This window comes from Alosa sapidissima, chromosome 21 (assembly GCF_018492685.1).
Source record: "Alosa sapidissima isolate fAloSap1 chromosome 21, fAloSap1.pri, whole genome shotgun sequence".
In the NCBI taxonomy this organism is placed as follows: Eukaryota; Metazoa; Chordata; class Actinopteri; order Clupeiformes; family Clupeidae; genus Alosa; species Alosa sapidissima.
Window position 1 is genome coordinate 8549544 of NC_055977.1, and position 15334 is coordinate 8564877.

Below are 15334 nucleotides of genomic sequence, written 5' to 3' on the forward strand. Positions count from 1 at the left end.
CCAATACACACCCTGAGGCAAGAGTCCCAATGGCTCTGGATGATTGAGCAACTGAAACACACCCTCACAAACAAACAATACATACATACACCCACAAACACAACATCAGAATGCACTGAACTAAGTTGCCAAATTCCTTATATCTTTGTAATTTGTAATCTTTTCCTTTATCATGGCATCTGCACTCACTACCTTCTCAAAGACGGAAAGGCCACACACACACACACCTTGACTGTCCCTCCCTAGTGACAACACACCTTGACTGTCCCTCCCTAGTTTCTGGCCCTTTCATTTTACCTTCATCAGTGATCTGCCTAGAATGATAGGTTTTGTTCTTTCCACAAAAGCAGAGGCGAGTTGGATGGAACATTTGAAGGCTGCTGTGCCATCACTCTGGCATGAGTGCAATGCAGGAAGGTGTTAATGGCACAGCGGGAAGGTCAGTGCATGGTGGAGATGTACTGTGGTTCATTTCAATACATACACGAAGAGACATGCACATACTGTACACGCACGTACACACATAAACACATGCACACACACACACACACACACACACACACACACACACACAGATACACACACGCATACACACAAACACACACACGCATACACAGACACACACACACACACACACACACACACACACACACACACACACACACACACACACACACACACATGTAGACACATGATAGACATAACACACAACAACATTCTAACAATACCGGTACATTCTTTCTCTCTCCTCCACTCCCTCTACCTCCCTTTCTCTCTCTCGCTCTCTCTCTCTCTCTCTCTCTCTCTCTCTCTCTCTCTCTCTCTCTCTCTCTCTTTCTCTCACATACACAAACTCATACACTCACACACACACACACACATAAATATATATATAAATAGACATATACGTACACATACATGTAGACACATTATAGACATAACACACAATAACATTCTCACAATATATTCTTTCTCTCTCTCCCTCTCACATACACACACACAGCACAAAGAGTAGGTATATGTAAACCATATTGCTATCAGTGGGATGGATTGTGCGCTGGTAAACATATGTAGTTTCAGTCCAGGCCGCATATGGAAACACAAGTACTGTGACAATGACAGATGTACGCTAATAACACACCCAAGCACACATGAGCCGCGACATGATGAGGGGAAATGGAACGTGGGCGGGGCCTAGAGTGCTGAGTCACAAGGCCCACACGAGGAACACTTGTCACAAACACAGAAGATTGACAAGCAGTGTGAGAGTCTGTAACCTGAGCGTATAGTTACCAATTGAAAGGCAAGGACACTGTTTACTACTGACTAGCATTAATGACAGAGGGATACCAGCAGGCATGATGGAGGGAACGGTTGTTTTGATATTGGATTTATTGGATTCTATTCTCACATTCAGACAAATATCTCAAGAATTCAGACTTCACACAAAAGCATGAGATGTGAGTTTCTGTCTTTTTTTGTTAAATGAGTAGAAACATGCATGGGTTGATACATAAGGCTTCTGTGTAATAGCTTCCGTGTGGGTTGATATATATAAGGCTTCTGGGTAATAGCTTCCATGTCTATTAACAAAATAAAGTGTTATCTAATGTTCAGTATAACAGACCACATACCTTTAATTCTGAAGGTAAATACTAAAACAGAACTACTTCACTGTTTGACACCATAAAAGAGTTTGTTGAACTGAAAGCATATATGTAATGTGTATGAACAGATAGGAGAAGCAAGGATATTGTAGGCCTAACCAGCATTGTAAATATAAAGTATCTGTAGTCAGTAACAGTGGTTTCAACTGTCTTCTGTTCAATTGATCTGAGGCAAATCATGAAAACCTACTGAGGAAAATGCATATCTCGTAAAGCAGAATAATGATGTAGAATTGTAAGCATTTTATATTTTGAGTCATTTTACATTATCTGATGTTTGATTCTTACACAGATAAATGACAGTATGACAGTGAACTAAACATATTCCCACTCAAAATATTGTTTATTAACAATATATTATTAACAAAGTGCATCTGGAGATTTGTAATGCCTGCATAGAGTATGACAGACATGCAGGCAAACAGGTTCAGTGGCATTACACTGGAGTAAACTGTGGAAAACTTCAAATCTGTGTGGAGTCACACACACACACACACACACACACACACACACACACACACACACTGCTTATTGTGCAATGATATGATATAAAGGTCACAAACACCTGGTGATACCTTACCTGATACCTGATGATGACTAGTTGTGAAGTGCATCCTGTCCAGTGATTCAATGTTCAGATTGTCTTCCAGAGATGCAAACGAGCAGAGAGGCTATGAAAGGAGCACAATGGAGGAGTTGATATCTATGCCCTTTGGCATCCAATTAGACTGACTAGAAGGGTCAAAATCCTACCCGATCAACAATGTAACATTACATTTACATTTACATTTACATTTACATTAACATTAACATTAACATTAACATTTACATTACATTTACATTTAATCACTTAGCTGACACTTTTATCCAAAGCGACTTACAACAATCAAGGTACAATCAAGGTAGGCTACAGTGCGAATAGGACATGTCAGTGCAGCAGTAGGTTAGTCGAGGGAAGGAGAGGAGGGATTAGCTAGTAGTGCAATATGCATCGTCACGGGTGTGCACTGGCAATGTCAGAGACTTTATTTTCCATATTATGAGTCAGTGCATCAGAATGAATTTGAAGCTATTATTATGACCGCCACGCAGCGAAGATTTTTTTTTTTTTTTTCTTTTTCGCATGTCCAAATTTCCGTCAAGGATTCCCGGGACACTGAAAGACCGGGGTACACGAAACTTGGTGGGCATGTAACCCCACATGGATAGCATGGAACCATCATTTTTCGTTTTGATCTGTAGCCCCCCCGCTGGACTGGACCCCCCGAAAGGAGGGTAGGGCAGACACAGTTTTCTGTGAATATCTTGAGAACTGCAGGGCCTAGGATGACCAATTTTTTCTGTATGTTTGCCTCCAGGGATCATGTTAACCCATTCCATGTGCACACGTGCATAAACAGATACACACGCACACACATACATTCACAGTAATCATACGTATGACACATACTCACACAGTAGACATATGTACGCATGCATGCACATGCACAAACACACATACGCAGACAAACACACAAGCACGCACAAACACACACACACACACACACACACACACACACACACACACACACACACACACACACACACATAAACATAAACGTGTGCACGCGCACATGCACACAATTCAAGAATTTCTCAGAATTATGAATAAGCAAGATGGGGGGTGGGGTTGTATAAAATGTATATTACATGTGAAATCTATGAACTAATCATGTTTTGGTACTTGTTGTCTAGCAGATACCAGTGAGAATTGAGTGTGGATAATGCAATTTAGTGAGACAGTTAGAATCATATAGGCCTTTCAGCGTGATTTATTTTTGTGGAAAAAATGTGCTGGACTGGGTGGCGGTCATATTTTGTACCGCTCTGCGGTACATCTAGTTTTAGGTTCCTTTAATTCTACGGATCTCACACAGTCTCCGCATTTGATAGTCAAATGACTCCGACAGTCAGTCGGGTGCCAGCAGGACAGCGTGTCGACCCAAGCCCTACTTTCTCTTTTCCCCTCACCTGTGTGTTCACCACATGATGTGTCATGCAGTGACCTCCAGTGAGCTGGGGATTTGTATATTCAGTTGAGTTTTTTCAAGGCAATGAGGAAATAACTGCCCCTCAGCTGCCAAACCAGGAACATCTCTCCCCATCTGTCTCTCTCTGTCTCTGTTTGTGTGTGTGTGTGTGTGTGTGTGTGTCTGTGTGTGTGTGTGTGTGTGTGAGAGAGAGAGAGAGAGAGAGAGAGAGAGAGAGAGAGTACTGTACATGCATACAGGAAAAGCTTGAGCATGAAGCCATAAAGACATTTAAAGCAACACTAAAGCACTTTTCCTCTGTCGCACGCATGCTATTTGTTTATTTAGCACTGGCTTTGCAAATAACATGTCCACAGACACGGCAGAGTATGTTGCACGATTTAATGAAAGTATGATCTATTGTGACATCAGATGCAAGCAGGGGCGATTCTAGATCTAGAGCTTTGCTGGGGCACAGGCCCCCAACTCCCAATACATAAAAAAAAAAAAAATGTGCGTGCAATATGAAATAAATGGCTAGCCTACGGGTAGGCTACAAGCTTCAAAATCATTATTGTCACTGTCATACTGTAGGACCAGCCCTCTCTCCCTCAATTGTTGTAGCAGCCACTATCCAGCAACATTCAAACACATAGGCATAAGTAGGCCTATAGGTACTCACTGCATGAATTTAATAGGCTTTCCTACTAACACAAGGGAAGCTTATTTTTAGTCAAAATTGAGATATACTTCCCTCCCTTCCTTCATACTGACTTTTGGTGATAATTTCCAAATGTAGCCTATAATAATCTGCACAGAATCAGAGTAGCCAATATTATAGGCTACTCTGATTCTGTGTAGATTATTATAGGCTACATTTTCAAATGCAGCAAACTTATTATGACTGCCGCGCAGCGAAGCGGCGGTCATATAGGTTTAGTCAGATTTTTTCTTTTTTTCTTTTTCGCATGTCCAAATTTCCGTCAAGTATTCCCGGAACACTGAAAGACCTGGGTACACAAAACTTGTTGGGCATGTAACCCCACATGGATAGCATGGAACCGTCGTTTTTCGTTTTGATCTGTAGCCCACCCCCCGCTGGACTGGACCCCCGAAAGGAGGGTAGGGCAGACACAGTTCTCTGTGAATATCTTGAGAACTGTAGGGCCTAGGATGACCAATTTTTTCTGTATGTTTGCCTCCAGGGGTCATGTTAACCCATTTCATGTGCACACATGTGCACAAACAGATACACACGCACACACATACATTCACAGTAATCATACGTATGACACATACTCACACAGTAGACATACTGTATGTACGCATGCATGCACAGATCAAATCACAGCACTGGCTACCGACATAAATGTTAATGTTACCGTTAATGTGGGCAATCATCATACCTCCCTCGTCCTCCTCATCTCTCCTCACTGTTTCTCTCCCTCTGCCTCTGTTCAGGAAGAATTTTCTGATGTCCATCTCTGAATAGTTTATTAGAAGGCTGTTTAGTTTTACAGTAGGACAGCCTCACAAACAGTATAGGCTACTTTTACAGGACTCTCTCTACAGTATAAGTAAATCATTATTAATTCTCCGCATGTGTGCATGCAGCCTACGCATGGTGTGAGTGTGTGTGTGAGGGAGAGAGCACAAGCTGGTAAACTGTTGCTAAATTTAGGCTACAATGATGCTAAGCATTGAAAATCAGATGCTAATTATGTGGGCAACAGTCTCTAACAGTGATCAACTTGTCATTTTTTCTGTCAAACAAGTTGTGAATTTGTTGTAACATTAAAACAGGGGACAACTTACTCTACGCTCAAAGTGATGTGATGAGCTCCAGCGGTTTCCACTGTACAACGAAACACTCGGAAGAATCATGTGAACGATTTTCATTGGTTGTTGCGTTCAATCTTACCCAGCTACAGAGGTGCTATTTCCTGATTGGCTATAATGACCCCTTTCTTTTTTTCCTTGTTTATTTTTATTGGCTGGTAAGTGACAGACTCGAGTCATGACTAAAGCAGGCACGGAGATGCGCTCATAAATGGCGTTTCCAGCGAGAGCAGCGCTAGAATTTTACTGGGGCACTGGAGACTTTTACTAAGCCACGTGCCCCAGTGAATAAGGTCTAGTGACGCCCCTGGATGCAAGTCAAATTTGTAGTTTCTTATGTCTCATTCCATCGAACTACATATCCGCTACCCGATCTGGCAAACGTACATAGTGCGGTTATAGCCGATAGAGGGCCGCGAAGCGAATGCAGAAGTGCCGTTCACCCTGTTACGAGTTGATGAACCACTGAAACGATTTTGGAAATATTATATTAAGGTACAAAAAACACTTTGGTGTTGCTTTAATTATGACTAGTGCTAGATTGTGGAAAATACTCTGGAGCCCCAAAGACACTAAATGTTCGGTGTGTGACTAATTATACAGCCACTGTACATTTACATCTGCCAAATATGTATCAATCAGTGACTGTATATACCCAGTCATTGGTAACAATAGACGAAATCAGAGAGCATGCAGTTTGTGATGAAAACAGCACTTCAAAGTATGTCTGATGATGAAATGTATAGAAGTATAGAGTTTCTTATTAAAAAGCTTTTTCTTCTCACTGTGCATTTGATGCAGTGTGTGTTTGTGTGTGTGTGGTGGTGGTGGTGATACTGTCGGGGTCCCTCTGTTTTACTGTGTGTGTGTGTGTGTGTGTGTGTGTGTGTGTGAGTGTGTTTGTGTTTGTGTGTGTGTGTGTGTGTGTGTGTGTGTGTGTGTGTGTGTGAGTGTGTGCGTGTGCGTGTGTGTGTGTGTGTGTGTGTTTGTGTGTGTGTGTGTGTGTGTGTGTGTGTGTGTCCACTCAGAAAAGTACTGGTGCTGGTACTGGTCTGCTCTGGATCCAGGTGCAGGATAGGTTGGCAATTGCAGATTGCAAAGTGATGGCAAACTCTCGCCCCTACATCTAAGTACTGAACACTGGACATATACTGTACGCACACAGATGGACCGAACAGATGGGCCAGATTACAATACACTCTGCTGCCTTGACAGAAAAAATAAATATATGCTGTTTGCCTCCATCTCCTTTTGAGATAGACAGGAGTCAGGGTTATGTTTCAGATATCAGATATATTGTGCAGTAGGCCTATAGATGTGTAGGTTTGGGTAGATTGTGCAGTAGGCCTACTTGTCCCATAGACCTTTCCCCTGTTTCAATCTATAAATGAGCTGACTGTCAATAGCGATGATGATGATGATGATGAGGAGGAGGAGGATGATGATGATGGTGATGCTATAATTGTCTCCTCAGGATGTCCAACTCCACGAACAACTCCACGAACGCAGGTGACGAGTGTGCACCTGGAGACAGGTTATGTGGTAAGAGAGACATTCCCTCATACTTTCCATCATCCCCTCCCCCACCTCTCTCCAATTCTTTTCCCTCGAAGCACGGTGACGTCCACCTCTTGGGTCATTACCATCAGAATGACTTTCAGGGCTATTCAAGGCATTCAGGCTTGTGGACCACATAGAAGGGCGGTTTCTAGTGTGCCACGCCTTGCACTCCAAACTCATGATATTTTGAGAGGGGAAAAAAAATCAAAGACAGAGCACATGGTGAACTGTGAACTGTGACCTGATGTTCCACTAAGAGGTCATAGGGTATAAACAAAGATTTTACAAATTTCTCTAGCGCCCTCCAGTGGTGAAAGTATGTCAGTAAAATGTGTCCTGTATCATTAGTCTGTACAGCATGCACCAAAAATCATCCTCTCTCATTCTGCCTGTTTATCTGTCTGTCTGTCTGTCTCTAGAGGTTCGAGTTTACCAGGTGGAGCTCATAGTGGTGCCAACCCTGCTCCTGGGCATGTTCCTCATCGTGTTCCTGGGCCTGCTCATTTTACGCTGCTGCTCAAAGAAACCCGCTCCAAGCTCACCAACGACGGTTCACTTCAACCATCATACGGCTTCACACAGAGACAGAGATGGTCATCATCAACAACGGGTTCAGTCACTCAGGCCAAGTCAGGGCCACCGACAACACACGTCAACCCACAGACGGGACCGACAGCACTTGCAAGGGATTGATGGTAGGTAGACAAGAAAATGTGCACAAAATGTGTGTGTGTGTGTGTGTGTGTGGGGGGGGGGGGGGGGGGGGGGGGGGTGGGGGGGGTGTAAAATGTAAGGTGTGTTTGTGTGTGTTACATTGAAAGTGTGTTTGGTGTGTGTTAAAATGTAAGTGTGTGTGCATGTGTGTCTATGTGTATGTATATTATGTATATTTGTGTGTGTGTGTGTGTGTGTGTGTGTGTGTGCCCGCATGCAGAGTAGTGCTATGTGACCTCTCTTCCCAGTCCTCCTAACAGATGTACATAAATGCTACTATTGCCTGAGAGCATTTATAAGTGACCATGGTGAAATCATGTTTTGTAGACTCTTGTTCAACCCCTAAGATGTCGGACTAGCCAAACTTCAAAACAGGCTCACCTAAAAACAAACCCAACTCAGATAGAGCCTATAATGGAATCGTTCACTGTATTATCAATCCAAAGGGTACATGTTACTAGACAATAAATATCTTTTTCTCCCCTCTCTCTCTCAATCTCTTTCCTCCCCTCTCTCCCTCTGTCTCTCTCTTTCTCTCTCTCTCCATCCCTCTCTCTCTATCTATTTCTACTTCTCTCTCTCTCTCCCCCTCTCTCAGCTCCTCCTGAGTTAAACCCGTTGGAGCATGAGGTCCTCCCTCTGAGGCACAGCACCCCTGCTGCGGCCCCCGCAGTACCACGTCCACCCACTGAGTGGCAGCACGGCACCTTCCAGGTGGTGCGGCCACTGCCCCTGTCCTTCTCCGTGAAGGTGGACGATGTCATCACCCTCTACCGCGCCAGACTGGACCGCAGAGACGTCATCCTCAGAGTGCTCAAAGGTGAGTGCACGCCCTGTGACGTTAGACACAAGTATAAAAATGAAATGCAGTGATACAATTCCTCATAATGATGTTTTTTTATTTTCCATTAAAGGTGAAAAGGCGACAGCTTTTACATAATGGTGTTGCGTAGATAAATTAGCAACTTTTATGTAAAAAATCTTTTCACATTTCATGTTATGTTATAAAAAGATAACAGATAGTGGAATAATGAATTAGGTAAAAGAACGCAACAAATCCAAGGATGATTAAACATTTATTTCCTTCTGGTGAACAGAAACGGCAAATGCAAGTGATCTCCAGGCTTTCCAGGGCTTCGCCAACTTCCTGTCTGAGTTGGGGCCACACCCCTTCCTGCCCAGCCTAATGGGTGTGGTTTTCAGCCGCACGCCCCTCATCACTGCGATCGAGGAGCTTGAGAACAGAGACCTGCTGGGCTTCCTCTGGAGGTGTCGACAGGTGGGACACACTGCACTATGCAATATCTATATGTACCATACTTTACATACAGTAATAGACACACCATTAGGGATGGGTTATGGTCAGAGAACATGTTAGTGTTGTTCTCTAGATGGTACAACATTACAAACTCTACTCCTACCTTGATGTGTGTGAGCTGAAGTGTATGTTGGTTATAAGTTAAAGATTGCCTATTTAAGGAGAGGTTTGTTTACCGAAAAGTAAAGGGAGATGGAGACCAGTGTTTAATAAAAACAATACTTTATTTACTGAAGAAAATACTGAAGGGAAATGAGAAAGAGAGAAGCGATTGCGGGTCTCTTTTTCTCTCAGCAGTGTGTAACAACATTTTTCTCAGTTTAAACCAATACACCTCAGAATATACAAGGGATCACTATGACTGAAATCTAAACGTACCTTGTGCTTGGGCCTTGTGATTGGATTACAGGAATATGTATTGTTCTTTCTGATCCCTGCATCTTTTATAATATATAAATAAACTTGACTTGACTTTATGAGACTCATTTGCTTTTTTTCAGGATCACCCCACAGAAGGGTCAGCATGTGACATCACAGAGAGACACATATTTACCATGAGCGGACACATAGCATCTGCCTTGGTAAGTTTTCGTCCCGATGAACTATTCATTGCCCCAGACATTTCTGCATAACTGTATAGTTTGCCCAACAAAACTGTCAAATGTGTCACCAGTTTAGAAATCTGCATTCAGTTGAATAATGTCAATAATCCCACCTTCTCTTTACAATGAAGGAATACTTGCACAGCAAAAACTGTATCCATGGCAACATCGGAGCCAGGAGTGTGCTGGTTGGCCGGGACCTCACAGCCAAGCTATGGGGGTTGGGTCCCGCCTACCGGAGGATGTCCCAGCCCACTACTCCCGGCTCATTGGAGAACATGGAATTAAAGAAGTGGCAGGCTCCAGAGGCGTTGGCTCGCCGGCCTGTCAGTCAAAGCAGCGACATGTAAGTTCCTCTGGACTGAACCGAACACAATGTCACAGATACTCCTGCAACTGTGGTAATATAACACTGAGACTCTGCCCATGCAATCAAACATTAACAATGCTTCTCTGCTCCTACTATGCGTACCATGCATACATACCCTTACAAAAATAACTGCAGTTATGGGACAAAAAAGTACAGTGCAATAATAATACTTTCATGTCCAAAATATTGCATTTCTGCAGTGAAGTGTAGGACTATGTAGTGCAATGCTGTTTTTTTAATGTTCAAAATATTGCATTTCCTGCATGTGATGTGTAGGACTATGTAGTGCAATGCTGTTTATTTAATGTTCAAAATATTGCATTTCCTGCATGTGAAATGCAAATAATTCCTCCAAAACTGCAGTTGTGTACTTCAATTTTATGACCAGTATCAGATTATGTAAATGTGACAAGTTTGCATGAGTCTAATACGTTAAGTCCAGAGGTATGTTTTCACCCCATGAGTGAATACTTTGTATTTGTGTGTTTGCTTGCAGCTGGTCCTTCGGCATTCTTTTATATGAAATGATCACCCTGGGTGAGTGTACAAAGCAATTTCCTGTTCCCACAGTTAGGAAGCTTGTTAGAATAGCATATCTTGTCCTGTAATCAGTGTTTTTATTTTTTATTTGAATAGAGTCTGTAGTGCCTAGGGGCTGACGTAAATTCCATGAGAATTGTACGTATGGAATGTGGCATACACATAGCAAACAAACCCGATGTTGAGCAATAAGCAGTTGTCACTACAGGGTCAGTTGTTACTGTAGCATTTCACTGAAGCATCCTGGCTTGCAACTGTAAATTATAAAACTGTAAATAGTAGTAATGATAAAAAACAAACATAACACTTGTATTTTTTATGCAGTAATATGCATAGTGTGCTGTTGCATTTCTGTCAAGATGTGGAGATTTGGTGATTACTTTATCAGCACGTCAATAGATTATCTCACAATCTCGTAACATCTTGTCAATAGCATGATGCATGCTTATAAATGAGTTTAATTAACATGTAATTTCAATGTGCCCTTTAACAGCGGATCATTTGAAACTGTATTACAGGGGGGGATCAAAGAAATCAGTATCCTTTAACCTTTACCCATGCCTCTTCTCTCCCTTAGGTGACCCACCTTTTCCAAGGGTCCTGGGAAGTGAGCTCCTTCAGCATCTTCAGAGAGGCAACACTCTCAGACGAACGGCACACTGTTCCAATTCACTGTAAGCCACTCGGTCTTGTGTGTAGCGGCAGGCCTTCTTTTTGTCCTCAGTAAAAGTGTGAATAAAAATATGACCGAATAAATCCATCAGATCCACCCGCAAAAAGTGTTAAGTTACTGTGCAGCCTGGTAGTTTGCTTATTAGATGTTTATTCAGTGTCAAGTGTCATACAGCCATAAACAACTAACTTAATAATAATAATAATAATAACCATGGCTGTTTGCTTCTACAGCCACTCCATCATAAAGGCCTGCTGCCAGTGGAGCCCACAAAGCCGCACCTCATTGGCCGAAGTCAAAAGAAAGCTCCAATCAGGAGAGAGGAGCGCAAATGCCACCACAGTGCTCCGTGTACCTGAGCCACTGGACATTGAGAAGTACATGAGGGAGGCGGGCTATGGAGAATCTTACAACTATGCGGTCCTCTGATAGACTGGCTGTCATGTCAGTCCCATTTATGAACAGTCAAGATTTGCTCTTGCAATTTTTTTGCAGGCTGAAGAAAATCTTCCATCACACCAGGCCCTTTATCTCTATGATATTGTATTGTTTATGCAATATATGTAAACAGTTGGACTGTTTTTGTGCAATATTTTATGTGGTCTTCAGTGGGTAATCCTCTGGTAATCTGGTGAGGATTGTTCAGGGTTGTTTGCCCAATACCACAATCTTTCTCTCTCTTGCAGGATTGCTGTAAAATGAAATGAACACTACTGTACATAGCACCGCCATTATTAAATTGTACAATTCATCATAATCCCTTGTTCTTGACAGTTCACTCCGTATAAAGTACTATGGTCAATATACTGGCCAAGTCTCAGATCAAATGAATCTCTGCCCGATCAGCTCTAGAACCTTGAATCAGCTACGATCTTGTTATGCAATGTTCCTCAGTATTGTTTTTTTCAATTTTTATCAGTATAGCTTAGGGAGCATCCAATCAATTGAATGAAAACAAGAGTGCAAAAAACATGCCTTTGTATTTTATACTGCAGGTCACATGGCAAGGTCGTAAATGAAAAAGATTTAAGTACAGTCAGCTGCTGTTGGTCAAGTGAGTGGTGTATGTAATGCTTTATAAGACTCATGCCTGGTTTAATTAATCCTGCACTTGTTCTAGCTGAGCAACTGACCAGAGGCTATTGTGGTTAAGGTATTTGTGCTATAGGCACGAGACAATTAGTTGTAGTAAGATAGATTTGGTGCAGCCTGCTCTGTCAGGCTTGTACTACTGTATGTCAATTGATTGATTTCTCTTATCCATCCTTCGGCAACATGCGATGAGAAATGTTAAGGTGAATGGATGAAGCAACAGAACAGAGAGATACTCTTAAAAAGAATGTGTTGTCCCTATCTGTACACAGAGATGTGTTAAAAAACAGTTTGTGTTGTTTCCTTTTTTTAATTTGTTACACAATGTGTGGAAAATAACACAACTTGCATTGAAAACAACACAACTTGCGTTGTTTTTTTTAACACATCTCTGTGTACAAAAAAAAAATGTTGAAATTCATGCTGTGATAACCCAATTTGATCAAGTCATTTCAGTGAAATTGATTAAATTAAGTTTATATGAAGTATTTATGCAATTTCAAACGTTAATGTGTTATACAGGTGGCATGGTAAGTAGGCATTCAGATGTACTTAGTATTGTAACATCAATGTTAAAGGACGATTGCTTTGAATTTCAGTATTAAGAAACATTTATTGAGGATGAAAACACCAGTGTGGGAACCACTGATACTTTGTGCATGCTAAATACAGTACCTAATGCATTCATGGTGGGAACAAAGCATGGTTCATCTCAAAGTATAACATAAGATACAACTCGGCTCCAAATTCTACTGGTCTCTAAGCTCAACTCTCTTTAAGAAACTCATGTGAACACTTTTGGCAACACTGTTAGCTGCATTAATATCTCAGTGTTCTCGCAAAGGCTCATGGGAACACAATGAAATGGTAACATCAAGGCATCCCATGTGTTCATTTGCCTTACTTGTTCAGTACTTAGGTGCTTCACATTGATCTGACATGATTCTGTTGGATGAATGCATTGCTGTGGCAAAATATATCAGTTCAACGTAATAACATTGTGTTCGAAAGAAAAAAAACCATGAGTTTGTTTAATTTAATGTTTTGTGGTTTAGTAAATGTGACACTCTTTTCCTTTTACCCCCAGTACGCTTGCCATACTCAATACTTTGATAAATTGGAAAGCCCTAACTTTTCATTTTTTACAGTGCAGAGACACTATTCCATTTATCTGCGCTGAATAGATACAGCTGAATTTTACTGCAGAAATGCCCTCTAGATGAATGGGTGGACACATATTGATGCAAGCATGCAGTCCAAAGCTGAATCTTGATCACTAAAATGGTGTCTGTTCTGCTGGGGATAAGTACAGTAGGACATGTACTATATACATGCTGAAGATATGTATCATACGTACAGTATACTTTAGAGATACAGTATAGATATGCAGTGTTCCACATACAGTTCATGTTGGCATGACATTTTATGGGTACAATGGCACAAGCATTTCCTCATTTCATCAATGATGAGAACATTTCTCTGTCAATCATTCATGTCACCTGATGATAGAACAAATGGTTATCTATCATGGATGAATTTCCAAGTGACAGAGAACTCCTCTTGAATAGACTATATTCTTGAATTTCCCCTGGGGATCAATAAAGTATATATCTATCTATCTATCTATCTATCCATGATGGTATTGGTTGTAAAACCCCAAACAATGCATCTTCAGCACAAATGACCATGCTGGGTCCAGTTTGACTGTTTTACATGCAGCCTTTATTAAACAACATTATAGCTGTCACAGATTTGTGTATGTACAAACATCACATCTGGGACACAAACACAATAACATGAATAGACATGAGTGCCCTTTTAACAATTACATTTTTTCAGACCTTTTCCCATACAATTTCCCCATACCCTTTTCCCATTAAAAAGCCCTGTAAAAGGACAAGCGATTTTATTTTTAGAAACCTGGACAGTCAGTCCATATAGATTCAACATATCATCTGTCCACATTCAAGTTCAGTACGTATTGTTGATCAATAACTGAACATCATTTTAACCAAACCCGACTCCAAACCTCAACCTTAATCATAACCTGTGGTTAACAGACTGTCAACAGATAGTTTGTTTATAATCTGAGCTGTAGATAGGCTGTTGGTGGACTATCCGAGTAAAGTGTGACCTTTTCCCCCTCACGAGATACATCCTAAATAGAAGGAATTGAGTTTCCCTTCCATTCCTCAGAATTTAACTATATCAACTGTAAATGTAAACTCCTGCTGCATGGCTCATTCAGGATGGTTAATACATTTAACACACCACATTCAGACGACAGATTGCAAAAAGTGCTCGGAAAGTTTGCACAGAGGCACATGAAGCCGCGAGGAGTCAGTGACACTTAATCCATTCTACACAGAGTGAAAGACGAAACAGGTGCACACACGCACGTGCACGCGCACGCACACACATACACAAAAGCATGCAAACATGTACAAATGTAAATAAAATCACAAAATAAAGACATCATGTCAAAATTAATACAACATAAAGATAGCATTAATGTAAACAAGGCAAAATGAAGGACAAGGGAGAGTCACCATGACAACGGTCCATGTGTCCATTTAAATGTTTTTGAATCTGGTAGGTAGTGAAAACAACATGTGTACATCTGTAGCTCTAAACTCAATTTTAAGTGAAGGGTCCTGGTTGAAACAAGCCAGCCTGCACCCAATTTATTCAAATGGCATAGTAGCTTTTTGGTCCAGTTTTAGTGGTAAGTTATTATTCTGTTTTCCCACTCAGTTCTGCAGCCAAAGGTCCCATATCCTTGATTACACCTCGGATGTGCATTCACATCACGTCCTTATCTGTAAATATCCTAATGCCAATCTATTCCTCTGGGCAGGCCGATTGGCAAATAAATTGAACTGCTTTTTTTTTGTTAATTCAGTACAGCAATGCTAAATCCTCTGGTGAAGAAACATTGTTATAACATTTG

The 15334-nt window shown here is 41.4% G+C and overlaps 1 protein-coding gene across 1 annotated transcript; it reads left to right on the forward strand.

The window, feature by feature from the left end:
- Nucleotides 1-1254: 1254 nt before the first annotated feature.
- Nucleotides 1255-12049, forward strand: styk1a (serine/threonine/tyrosine kinase 1a). The gene is made up of 10 exons (XM_042077753.1): nt 1255-1460; nt 6990-7057; nt 7495-7770; nt 8388-8609; nt 8887-9068; nt 9608-9688; nt 9841-10055; nt 10576-10616; nt 11197-11293; nt 11526-12049. Coding segments are annotated over exons 1-10 (1380 nt in total). The 5' UTR covers nt 1255-1458; the 3' UTR covers nt 11722-12049.
- Nucleotides 12050-15334: the final 3285 nt, after the last annotated feature.